General features: G+C 41.2%; 1 protein-coding gene across 1 annotated transcript in view; it reads right to left on the bottom strand.

The window, feature by feature from the left end:
• vtg3 (vitellogenin 3, phosvitinless) overlaps window positions 1-13456 on the bottom strand; it is a gene marked incomplete at both ends in the record, with an annotated part of 78598 nt that overhangs the window by 54455 nt on the left and 10687 nt on the right. Inside the window, 12 exons of the mRNA XM_084308470.1 lie at window positions 954-1095; window positions 1490-1635; window positions 2519-2725; window positions 9436-9545; window positions 9693-9861; window positions 10529-10622; window positions 11330-11515; window positions 11686-11773; window positions 11870-12059; window positions 12860-12979; window positions 13079-13180; window positions 13287-13411. Coding sequence (XP_084164596.1) covers window positions 954-1095; window positions 1490-1635; window positions 2519-2725; window positions 9436-9545; window positions 9693-9861; window positions 10529-10622; window positions 11330-11515; window positions 11686-11773; window positions 11870-12059; window positions 12860-12979; window positions 13079-13180; window positions 13287-13411 — 1679 coding nt within the window. The remainder of the gene's footprint in view (window positions 1-953; window positions 1096-1489; window positions 1636-2518; window positions 2726-9435; window positions 9546-9692; window positions 9862-10528; window positions 10623-11329; window positions 11516-11685; window positions 11774-11869; window positions 12060-12859; window positions 12980-13078; window positions 13181-13286; window positions 13412-13456) is intronic.

Genomic DNA, 13456 nt, shown 5'->3' with positions numbered 1-13456 from the left:
ACTGGCGTCGGCCAATCAGAGAGCGTCTCCGCGAAATGCGGCTATGGAAAATCCTTCACGGAAGTTCACGCTGCTGGCTAGACCGCTTCAAATCGCGCTCGGATTCCAACATAATAGTCATATTTCAACGCACAACGCCGTATGCACTGATTGGCTGTGACGGAGACAGCGATCAAACTGTGACGCGCACGCAGAGCGCTATCGCGTATTGCCCCCGAGAAATACGAAAAAATTAAAAAAATTAAAAAAACGTGATGTCACTTCCTGCTCTGGAAAACGGTGTTTTTTTTAATTTAGATAATAACGTTATATTGTGCATTGGAAATACAAACATACTTAAAATGAGTAAATATTATTATGTTTATATTATTTATATTATTTATAGGGCTATAAAACACAAAAACGAAAACGTTTTATTCTCTTCTTCTCTGATTTAACAGCAGCTGGCCAGCAGGTGGGTCGGCGCCCTAGCGCCCCTAGTGGTAGAGCCGCCACTGACACACACACACACACACACACACACACACACACACACACACACACACACACACACACACACACACACACACACACACACACACACACACACACACACACACACACACACACACACACACACACACACACACACACACACACTAAGTATAGAGACAGTTCTTTAAAAACAAACATACAATACAATTAACATGAAATAACACTCGATGCAGCTCACATTCCGTGTCTTTATGCTGATCCAGCGCTGGTCAATGTTGTGTTTCTGGCGTAAAGTTTAACATCCTGAAAGTCGGCCACTGGAAAGGGAATGGGGAGCGCCTGTCGGAACACTGTCAGCTAACCAAGAGACACACAGAAACAACATCAACGGCGTAAGCAATCACAATCAACGCTGTGCTATACTTGGAATGCATGGTTTTATCTACAAAAGTGTGAACAGTGAATATTTTACCACCCACCTCTGGGAGCTTGATCCTTATATCTATGCTGTCGGCGGTGGTGACGACAACGGTAGCAGACATCTCCTGCTTGGCATTTTTCTCATGTTGCTGGGAGAAGCCGAAGAGGAATGCCATGCCTGGGATATACAACGTCTCCATGCTGGGAAAGGTCGAGAAAGCTATTTTTTTTTATCCACAAAGTCTTTGTCTGGATGATTCAACCCCCCTGAATCAGTATAGCTCATGCCAGCCCTGCCTACTTTGGAATTATTTTGAATAATCAAGTCTACCAGTCTACCAAACTAAATCTACCAAGAAGTAAATAGTGAGTGTGCTTTCACTCATCCTATGTAAATTACTATAAGCGCTTGGGGGGGGGGGGTTCTCCTCATCTCTTCTTCTCGCCAACTCATCACCGCTATACATTTTGCAGAGTAAATTTTACTCAAACTGAGTACATTTTACTCAAACCGAGTAAAATTGTACTCAGTTTGAGTCAAATTTACTGCGCGAAATGTACTGTGTACCAACCACAGTCCATGGAATTGGCTCACCTTTTGCCCATCTCGGCCATGCGGTCTGGCACCTTGGCCCAGTGTATTCTGGTCTTGATTGTTGGCCTGGAGCCAGGCAGGTGTGCCGTAGCAGCTTTCAGTGTCATTTCGTAGGGCTGACACTCAGCTCCCCATCTCAAGTGCACCTGGACAAGATAGCAATCATGAAGGGAGCCCCGTTGAGTGACAGATGTTGGCCACACCCATATTTATGCTTGGTTTATAGACAACACAATACAATAAACTCCCGAATTCTGAATCCTGAAGTATTGCTATACTTATTTTTTTTCATGACGTAGGCCCGAATGGGCCTGATGCTGCCTAGAACAGCGTTGGTATAATAATAATAATAATAATTCATTACATTTATATAGTGCTTTTTCAAGACACTCAAAGCGCTCCCCACAATCTAGGGTGGAAATTGCCTGTCGGTCTGTCCCTGCAGAAGTAGACCAGAAGTAGAACTGACATCACATGCTGAAAAGGCTAGTCTAGCCAGCCAGCCAGCCAGCAAGCTAGCTAGCTCTGGGCTGCCTATATAAGCCATGAATCAAGAATTCATTCCATTCATGGAAATAAATGGGATACAAATGTGTCAGACAATCGTTTTGCATGCCAAGCTATATTCACTAGTAGCAACACACAGGAGCTTTGCCACATCTTCTTTGAGAATATAAGTAGATAAACGTTAGCAGTGGTGCTAACCACGATTAGCATTGCTAATGTCAGGTTTCTCAATATTTAGGAAATGCTGTCTTGTACAAAGGCTTTCACAAACCACACGACGCAGGGAATCATCGGCATGGCATTCTGAAATATTGTGTAGCAAACTAGTCTAGTGTCTGCAGTTCATTTGAGGTCTGCTCTCAGCCAGGCTACGTCATACTGTAGGTGCGACCGAGCTCTCAAGACACAGAACACACTGGTAAAATGTCTGATTATCACATGTCCTCCTCAAAGCAGAACGATAGGATTAAGGTTGAGTGCCTTACTTTCCTGGGGACACTGTGTGTGTTTTATCTACTGTACCTTTGTTTCACCATGGACCTTGTCCACGTTGGCATCGGTGCACATCTTCCAGTTGGCCTCCTCTCCGACTTGGGACAGTATCAGCTGAACGTTCTCCACCTGGGCCTCTGGGGTGTAATAGAGGGCCACGTCGTAACCCTCGGACATCACAGCGCCGCTTATGGCCAGGGCTTTGATGTTTAACACAGCTTCAGGCGTCGCGCTCGCCTAGTGGAGTGGAGTGATGCAAAGCAGATGTTAGCTTACCATGGTATCGTGTTCATGTGGTGAACTCTAACGGTCGTACACTCTGTAATGCTGTCAAACAGCGATCTCGAAGCAAAAGAGCCCCGCTTGGTATTGCACTTTTACGTTACGTTTACATTTTTTGTTTTGGTCTGATCTGTGGGTTGTATTTGAGTGGGTAAAGGGGAGGGGTTGCTGTAGCTGGCCACACCTCAGGCTCTGCCACGAGAGGTCTGAAGAAATTCACAGTATAATAAATAACTAAACATGTAAACAAAAGCGAAACATGTAAACAAAGTGCAATACCAAGCTTGGCCTCTTTTGCCTAGAGATCCCTGTTTGATGGCATTACAGATTCTACATTTAGGCAGATAATGTTGTTTATGGACTTGACGTTGAATTCACTGGGCGTGTGGAATTGTAGAGCGTGTGGATGACGAAAGCGCCATTGCAGCTTGACCCACTCTGTGGCTGAGGGGAGGAAGGTGAGAACACACACACACATGAACCAAGCAACCAACCAGTGCAGAGGTTATAGAGCTGCTCCTTCTGAGCAACTCATAATCTGGCATACCTCAGTTTTAAGTTTCCAGAGTCATGTGATGTATAATGCAAACTGATAGATCACACTCTGCCACAAGGGATACCTTTTCTTTTTCATTAATATTTTGATTCGAAATTAGGCACAATATCAGTGTCAGTTCACATCTGTATGTACATCTCTAGCTTATTCAGGTGCGCAGACATGGAATGACTACTTTCTAGCATCAACACAGGATCATCTGTCTTGCCGACTTCTATAAATGTTTTTTTTTCTTTTTCTTTTTTTAAACATGCACATATAAAACAGACATCAGAGTTTTTCAAATAAATACAATGCAATACTAAAAAGAACATGGTATATAATTTCGCTTTCATCAACAAAGAATATAAAAGACCAAGTAATAAGAGAGAAATAGAAAAGCAGAGACGGAAAGGTAGAAAGAGAGGAGAGGGGGGGGGGGGCTCAATCATTCAGTGAGTAGGGATTAGATGGAGTTAAAACATGTCAGGAGAGGAACCCATTTTTTTTGGAATGTATTTAGATTACCTCTGGTAGAATATCTGATTCTTTCTCATTTTAAAAAGGACATCACTTCTCTCAGCCATTGGGTACTAGAGGGTGGTTTAGTAGACTTCCATTGGAGAAGAAGATGGCATCTCACTATTATTAACTAATTCCCCGCCAACACCGTTTATATACGTGATTGGCAGACAACCGTTGAACGCCAACCATGTATATATACGTTATTTGGTCCGTTTTCCTTTTTCTTCCGATTTTAATGTCACGGACACGTATGTTGCTGTTAAAAGGCATACTGGGATTCCGAGGGTGCAGTACCGGCCAGATCCTCCCAGGTGGCAGTATCGAGAGTGCAGTAAACCCTGTTCCAGACCGGGTGTTATGTTTAAACCGCTCCGGGTGCAGTTTTTTAGTACAGGGAAGCCTAGAGATTCACTCGGTTGCATTGAAACGGTTCCGGGCCCCTCGGGTGCATGTGTTGTGCCGTATTATGTCATGGACCTGATGGACATCAGATGGACCAGATGGCAATCAAACAATTGGAATATTCTTTTTGGATTACCCCCGACCAGAGGTAAGGACTATCTGACATCAATTTCAGCTTGATCCAACAATGTTTTGATACCGATCCAGCTGATTAGCGTTTTTAGTGTTCAATACGAATGCCGTTACTGGCAATCAAAGCATCAGAAACGAACCCCCCCCCCCCCCTTTTCATGCATTCATGATGAAACATAATACCTATTATATACATTTGATTTGGAAATAGTAGCGTGTCCAGGGAAGAAACACCAACGCTTATAGTAGAATTCACGTTGCGCCCTATTACTCGATTCCCAGGAATGATCCCGGATCACTCTGAAATTATACTTATATTCACCACGGGATAACACGCGAACGTATGCATGAAAAAATTATCTCTTTTTTGTATCTTGGACGGAAGAAAGTCAGTGTCAAATGACTATAGTATTGTCTCCATAGCTATAATATAGAATATAGAATGTAGATATAGAGCTACAAACAAGGTGACGCACTCCTATCTTTAAAGCATGGCATAGCTACAACGGGACCCGGCTAATCCCTGGCGCAGAATGAGTTAAGGAGGTAAAGGCCAAAATCTCTAATTGTCTGGAAGTGAACCGTGCATAGTCTTCTGGAATCCCAAAGATAGCAGTATGTGGAGAAATATTTATAGAGAATGTGAATATTTTGGACATTGTGTCAAAGTAATTTTTCCAGAGGTTGGTCATGAATAAAACATATGGGTTAAATTACAGGGTGAGGAATGACATTTGTCACATCTATCTGTCACATTAGGATATATTTGTGACAGTTTAGCTTTGGAGTAATGAATTCTAAATAGTACTTTGAATTGAATAAGAGTGAGACGTGCACAGGTTGAGCTTGTGTGAACAGTATCTAAGGCAGCATCCCACCAGCCTTCATCGAATGTCAGCCCAAGTTCGGCCTCCCAGGCCTCCTTGATTATATTGTTGGGGGTGTCATCCATATAGATAGAAGACCATCATATATCCTAGATATTTGTGATTTGTTGAATGGGTCATACTGGATGAACCTCTCCCATATCTGAGTCGGAGGCAGCCGGGGAAAGCCTGAAAATAGTGATTGAACACAATGTCTGACTTGGAAATACCGGAAGAGATGGGAGGCGGGGAGACACAACTTAGCCGACAGATCAGCAAAACTACAGAAGATATAATCTTTATACAGATTTTAAAAATATTTCAGACCCTTGTCATGCCAGATTGAAAAACCTGATTCAGAGAGTGACGGTCAATAACGGACTTGAGGTGGACGGAAGGGTACATTTAAAGTGACTTCTGAATTGGTACCAGATTTTGTGAGTGGAGTGAACCACTGGGTTCTGTGTAAATCCAGAGGGGTTGGTTGGAATAGTGGAGGTAAGTAGAGCTGGCAGTGAAGATGAAGTACATGATTTTGATTCAAACTTACACCAAAATGGATTTGCTGATGCATAGGAAATATGAATATGTGCAGCCCAATAGTACCATTGCAAATTCGGTAGTGATAACCCTCCACTGAACTTGCACCTCTGAAGTACAGATTTACGGATCCTGGTTGCTTTACCACTCCAAAGGAAGCCAGAGATTGTTTGATCAATATTTTTGAAGAATATCTTGGTCAGAAAAATGGGGAGACATTGAAATATAAATAAAAACTTAGGGAGGATGTTCATTTTAATCGTGTTGATTTTTCCTATTAATGATAACGTTAAACTCTCCCATCTCTGAAGGTCAGCTTTAAGATTAGATAATATTTGGGAGAAATTGGCAGAAAAAAGATGACATAGTTCTGGTTATATTTATTCCTAGATATTTAAAGCCAGAAGGACACATTTTAAAGGGAACATCAGATTGTGTCAATTGTAGTGCTGACTGATTGATAGGATAACATTCGCTCTTTCAGATATTCACTTTGTAGCCTGAAAATTTGCCAGATAGTTTAAGGGAAGCTATAAAGGAACCCAAGGGGGACAAAGTAGACTACCCTGGTACTTTGATTAATGTATACTCAGTAGATAGTAAATTATTATAACACTACCTCTTGCATACTGCACCTCATGTGACACTGTGAATAATGTGAATATTCCTCAGCTAGTCAGATAGTAAATTATATTGACCATATTGATCAAATTGTTTACACTGCCTGTGTTGTCTTTTACTACCTGTATACTGTGTTGTTTTACTACCTGTACCCCTCCCCCCCTCCCCCCCATGCTGCTATGATGCCTGAATTTCCCCAAGGGGATCAATAAAGGAATATCTTATCTTATCTTATCTTAATAAGAAGAATTGATGTGCTTGGGTCGGAGACATGCAACAATAGATTCTCAGCGTAAAATGACAATTTAAGTGACAATCTGCCCAACACCTCAAACAAGTAATTAAACTCCACCCTGTCAAATGCTTTCTCGGCATCAGCAGAGATTACTACTTCCGGGGTTAGGGTGGAGGAGTTGGAGTATATAACATTTAGGAGAGTAGGAATATTAGAGAACAACTATCGTCCAGTTTGTTCATTTGAGATGATTGTTGGAAGGACGTTTTCCAAAACAAAGGGCTAAAGCTTTGCTAGTACTTTGGCATCTACATTTATCAAAGATATAGGTCTATACAAGCTGCAGAAATCTGGATCTTTTTTAAGTAATACATTTATGGATGCCTGACATAAAGTAGGGGGGAGAGAGCCAGATTGTAGTGATTTGACGTATACAGAATGTAATAATGGGGCCAATTTATTTTTTAATTTCTTAAAAAATTCAACAGGGAATCCGTCTGGACCTGGGGCCATATTACTCTGCATCTTATTAGGCTAGAATCATTTATGGTATAGTTAGTGGTGAGTCAAGATTTGTAGCAACCTCAGGGTTTACAGTTGGAAATTTAAGTTTGTCTAAAAAGGAGTGCATCTCTGAGGTGTCGGATGGAGCTTCAGAACTGTATAACGATGAATAAAAATGAGAAAAAGGTTGAATTAATATCTATTGGATCAGTATGCAATACTCCTGTTGAATCTTTGATTTCGGGAGTGATATTTGAAGCTGCTTGACGACGTAGCTGATGAGCTAAGAGCCGACCCGCCTTGTCACCGTGCTCGTAATATGTGGCGCGTGAGCGCAAGAGAAGGTGTTCTGCCTCTGTGGTTGTAATCAGGTTAAATTCAGTCTGTAGAGCAACGTGCCTATTAAGTAAACTAGATGAGGGGGACGAAGACTTTTCCTGATCTAGATTTTTAATATCATTGGAGACTCGTCCTGTATTTTAGATTGACAGGATTTATTTAGATGAGTAGAGAAGGATATTATTTGACCCCTTAGATAGGCTTTCATTGATTCCCACATAAGTGAATGGGAGATCGGGTCATTCTCACTTTGGTTAAGTGTGATATAGTTATATATTGCATCAGATATGAATTTGTTAAAATTAGTGTCAGACAGGAGCAGAGAGTTAAGTCTCCATGGGGATGAGTAATGGGGTAGTGAGGAAAATGTAATATCTAACATAAGAGGGGCGTGGTCAGAGATAACAATGGGATGATATTTAACAGATGTTACTTTAGATATTAATTTGGAGTCAATGAAAAGATAGTCAACCCTACTAAACGATTGATGCATATTTGAATAGAACGAATATTCTCTAGCATTAGGATTAAAATATATCCAGGAGTCAACGCAGCCATTTAATTTTTTACATAAAATCAGAGAGGGTTTTAGACATCAAAGAGGGAGTCAAGTTACGTGGATTAGAAGGGAGGGAAGTCGTTCAAATAATTTGTTCATAAATATGGGGCTGTCAGAATTAGGGGCATAGATGTTAACCAGTAGAACCGGAACATGACACGACGAGCCTGAAACAATCAAATATCTGCCCTTCTCTATCAGAAATAACTTTGGAAGATTTGAATTGAAGTGAAACACTTCAGCGACCCAGGGGCATTTCAGTCTGACCTGATCTTTATTATGCATGTGGGTCTCCTGTAAAAACACCAGGTCGGCCTTGACATGGTTCAGATGTGTAAGCACTCTTGACCTCTTGGCAGGGCTTCCCAGGCCTTTGATGTTCCAGCTGACAAATCTCACAGGAGAGTTGTTACCTAAATTAAGAGAGTTAGTGGCCATCATGGTACTGTTTGAAAATTATGAGGAATGAGAGGCCCCCCCCTCCCTTGAGAGGACGAGAGAAAAAGAGGAATGAAAGGAGGAAAGAGAAAAGGAAGAAGCAAACAACATGAATGAATAACAAATTAATAGCAAAAACATGAATCCACACAGACCCCCCCCGCAATCTGGAGCTCCTTCTTGAAGATAGTAGATATAGAGGAAATGTATTCAATTTTGAAAAGCAACAGCATGTCGTCAGCTGGTGATGTCGGGGGAGAGGAGTCTCTGCTAGGCGAGGCTTTCGCCGGTATTGTATAGGCCGCAATGTTTGTGTATCTGTCTCTGTCCGTCATTTCGACTCTTTCTGGTCTTTCGACATTTTTAACGGTCAAGAATCAAAGTTGAGCTTGTTCGTGTCAAAATATTTCCAAATTGAATTAAAAAGTGTGCTTATTTTAGCGTTTAGGAGTTAACTCTGCGGGAGCTGTGATAGCTGCTTCCTACCCCATTGCTCGCTAAACCGGAAGTGAATGTGTGAATAGAATAGCATCATTTCTCATTTGGCAACACTAGTTAAAGAGTGCCATATTGTACCTCAAGGTGTTTAGAAAATCTATGAAGCAATAGCGATGTCACATTGACAACTTTGACAACTATGTGGAAATTCAGGGACCACTAGGACCAGGATTCTATTTACTTCAATGAAACTTTTAGAATACTCGTCCCAGTCAGCCCCCGTGAGTTGTGTATTTATTTACACATCTGTGAGTAAACCTTCATAATATAGAAACCTTGTCATACCTCTACTATGACGGCATGAGGTTCTTCATGAGATCTTGCGTCAGAAGCGAAACTGAGATCATGAGGTCTTGAGGAGGAGCCAAAGTTGAGACGTAGTCGCCTGGTGGCTTCCTGTAAAAGGAAAACGAGGATCAGCGGAAGCTGAGTGGATGGGAACAGGCATTGTGATAAAAAATTATGCAGTACCTTGGAAAGCCTCCTCAGACTCTCAAGCAAGTCACCCACAGTCGCTGGATGCCTGCTCGGTCCGGCGTTCACCTCGAAGTGGATCTTGTCAACAGGTTTGATCGCATGGGCTGGTGTTGAGAAGAGGACGGAGTTGGTTACCGGAAAGGTGAAGACCGAACAAACGTTCTCGATATTATGCAGAAGTAACACTCTTTAGTCATGTATTTCCATCGCTACTGTGTGGGGTGAAATAGTGTTGGACACTTTGTCTGTACCTGGGATGAGTTTCAACGCAAAGTGGGTGTATCCCATGAAGTAGTATAGAGGGTACTCCTCGTTGTAATAGGCTCTCTTCACCTCAGACTCCACACAGACGCCCACTCCGTAGATGTTGCTATCGGCACACACCTTGGCTATTGGATGGTAGGTGTCTGGTGCCACCATCTAGTTGATGAAATAAACGCATAGAGGCATTTGTCTATGTTAAATTACATTCATTTAAGCTGGTGTTGAGTTGAATTCATTATCTCTTTTTAAAGGGGCAGTTAAGAAAAAAGATTAAAAAAAATCCCCCTCATCTGGAGGGCTACAGTATCTATCCATACAGATCGGTTTGGTGGTGTGATTCACTTAGTTTTGGAATCACACCAAAACAATCTGGGTGGATATATACAGCTGCAGCTCTCCGGACTCTGAGCTCTGCTCTGCCCTTCTACTGCGGTAATCATGTAGAGGTTAGATTTTTAAGAGGTGGATCTGTATCACTCTGGGTAAGGGGGAAAATAGGATGTTGTTTTTTTAAATTGTGGGTGAATTGCCCCTTTAAAGGGATATTTCACTTTCACTCATCTACAAGTGAGCTAGTGACCACTGCTGTCCCTGTCGTCTGCTGTCAACACCACCATTCCTCCCAGGTGTTGGGCTCCTCATTCACTTCCATTCATTTTGAGGCCCAAGTCTAACTAGATCATACTTCTGAAGTATAAACAACAATATTATTGCTTGACTGCTGATTTTTACTAAAGTGAAATATCCCTTTAAGATATGTTTAAGATATAGATCGCACCTGCATTGGCTCAGCAATCCTATTCTCCGAGTTCATTCGAATTACCTCGTTGTTAGCGTCGATGGCATTAGGCATCATCGGGGTCATCTTAGCCGAGGCTGGCTCCTCGATGTTCCTGGACACTGCGTACATGTCGAAGCTGTTGGTTCAGAATGGGAAGTATAATTATTAGGGCTGTCAGTTTATCGCGTTAATTAGATTAATTAATTACACAGCAAATTATCGCGTTATGAAAATTAACTCAAAATTAATTACAATTTTTTATTTTTTTTTTATCTCATTCATTCCATAAGAACGTAGAATACACGTTTACAGACCTTTTTTTTATATGGTCCATTTGCATGTTCTTGGTATCTGATTCTAATAGGGACATCTATGGATCTCAGGGAATGTATTCCCAGTGTCAGAAATACTGTGTCTGTTACTAGGCTTGAGTAAATTGTAATGAACCAAATGAGAATATCAATACATTTTTTTTTTATCTTTGACTGTGAATAACACTATGCTCAAATTGACCAGACCTGAAAAATCTAAGCAAATTAATAGATGGAAGATGATTAAACAGAAGGTTTTGTAGATACAGTACTGAATTCTGCCATCCGGACACATGCTATTTGAAATATGATTATAGAATATAGAATATCAGGCATAAAATGGTTATGCGATTAAAATGTGATTAATTAGATTAATTAATTACAAATCCTGTAATTAATTAGATCAATTTTTTTAATCGCCTGACAGCACTAATAATTATTTCAAGTCGGTATACGTAGGCTACTTAATTCTTGATTGCCCGCTTGTTGCGTATAACTGCAACACGTTATATAATATAACTCCTAGACATACGTGAGTCCAAATAATTGAATCTCCCTGGTGCATGGCGGGAGGTCCAGTTCAAACTTCTTTTCTCTGATGTTAATTTTGGCAGCAAACTTCCATGGAAGAGCAAGAGGTGATTTGCTCTTCAGCTCCACACCACTCTGAAAAAGGTCTGTGTTGATCCCATGGAAGATCCAATGGTCCTTGGTGGCACTGTAAAAACAAGAAGACAGAATTGATTAAAAAACTATTTAAATTATATGCAGTATAATGTGTCTCTAGATGGAACCAATTCCTGTTTTCGTTTTTTCAATATTATTTTACACCCCCCCCCCCCCCCCCCCATTCCTCTTTTTAACCATTGGACATAGTTCAATAATTACCCAATAAAACCATCAGTCTCCAGTGAAATTTCAGAAGTCAGCAGCTCTCCAAGGCGTTGGGACAGTGGCGGATTGATCGCGGCCTTGGCTACATAAACAGAGGACACAGTCGAGTTAAATCAAATGTATTATTCTCCTGATTGCTTGACATTGATTATAATTTCCACAGTGTTACAGTCCTCACCATTAACCGTGATGGCGGTGACTGATCCATAATATTTGCTGATTTCCACGGGGAGGCCCAAGGTAGTGGCCTGGATGTAGCGCGTCTCGAATATCAAGAGCGGCCTGGTCCAGTGCCACGCAATCCCCCTCTGGAGGCTCTCGATCATCCCCCAGACAGCGCTCTCTCTGCCTGCGGAGGGATGGACAGCCTGCACCGGCGTACAGGAGAGCAATCTTTAACCCTTTCACTACCACACTACCAAAGGTTTAACCGTCTGTAGTGTGGTAGTGAAAGGGTTAACAATTTGGTAGCGTGGCAGTGAAAGGGTTAACATGTTGTGAACCCTGCATGACACCCCGTAACATATGGTCCTTTTATTGACTGGACTAGTCCTGATGTGGAGGGACCACTATTTTTGTTTAACCCTTCAGGTCTGTGTGAACCGTTTTCAATGTTTCAAAGAAATTATACAATTATTATTTGTATTATATTATTATTATTATATTATTTTTGACTCATTGGCCTTGGTTTATTTTATGTTTATTTTTTATTATTTATATTTACATTTATATTACATAATGTGGTGTTGTGGAAATTGTAGGTGAAAACAAGTAAATATGGTAAAAATTTAACAAAAAGGTTCACTATGTCCCTTCACTGTCTGCCTCCACCTTGTTTCATTTATATTTTTCAAGATTTATTCCATTCATGTCTTGATTATAATGGATGTGATTACAGACATCACATTTTATCACAACAAATGTATAGCACTTGATGAATGTGATCTACAGTAGCAGAGGTAAATGGCAAATATGAACTATGCATGCTGTCTAGATTGCTTGTAATTAAGATAAAGTTAACTTAAGTATTTTTACATGAATTGTTATGGCTTTATTGTTTTACAATCCCAATAATATTGTGGGTCCACCAGACCTGTGAACATTGAGTGAGTAACACCACACAAGGGTTAATATGTAAATGACTGTAGGCTGTATTGCCATGGCTCACCCTGATGAATCTCTGAATTGCATCCCTATTCAGATCAGCGAAGAACCACTCTTGACCGAAGGCCCGTGAGTATACAGACAGAAGAGGCTTATCTTGGGGCAACGTCTCCCAGTTTTTCAGCTAAAAGAAAACACACAACTTTGTCAATCAAGAAAAACAAAGCACATTTTGAATGAATGCATTAGTATTATTGTTGGGAAACCTCAGTCATGAACTCACCACATCAACGACAGCCATGAAGTCACTGTAGCTGAGATCTCCTTTGAAACCTGCGATATTGGCGCCAAAGAGTTCCTTGATCCCTTCAGCACGGACACCGAGCTTTAGAATTTAATTGGAGAGGGAGTGTAGAGTAATGTGTTTGCTGTGGGCGGAACAATTAATTTCAATCCTGGTTTCAGTGATAAGGTTGCTAAGCTCTACATACCTCCAAAAGCTGCAGAATTCTACCAATGAAATGGAACTTTCCCTTCAGCATGATCTCTGTGGGGAAGAAGGTCGTAGCACTTCTCAGCATCAAGACCTCGGTGGATGTGCCGATCAAGAAGTCATCTGGATGGACAAACATACGTCTTCATTGATATTCAGGACAGTTTT

Source organism: Notolepis coatsorum, assembly GCF_963971535.1.
Source record: "Notolepis coatsorum genome assembly, chromosome: 2".
In the NCBI taxonomy this organism is placed as follows: Eukaryota; Metazoa; Chordata; class Actinopteri; order Aulopiformes; family Paralepididae; genus Notolepis; species Notolepis coatsorum.
Note: the sequence above shows the minus strand (reverse complement) of the source record. Positions and strands in the feature narration are given on the sequence as shown.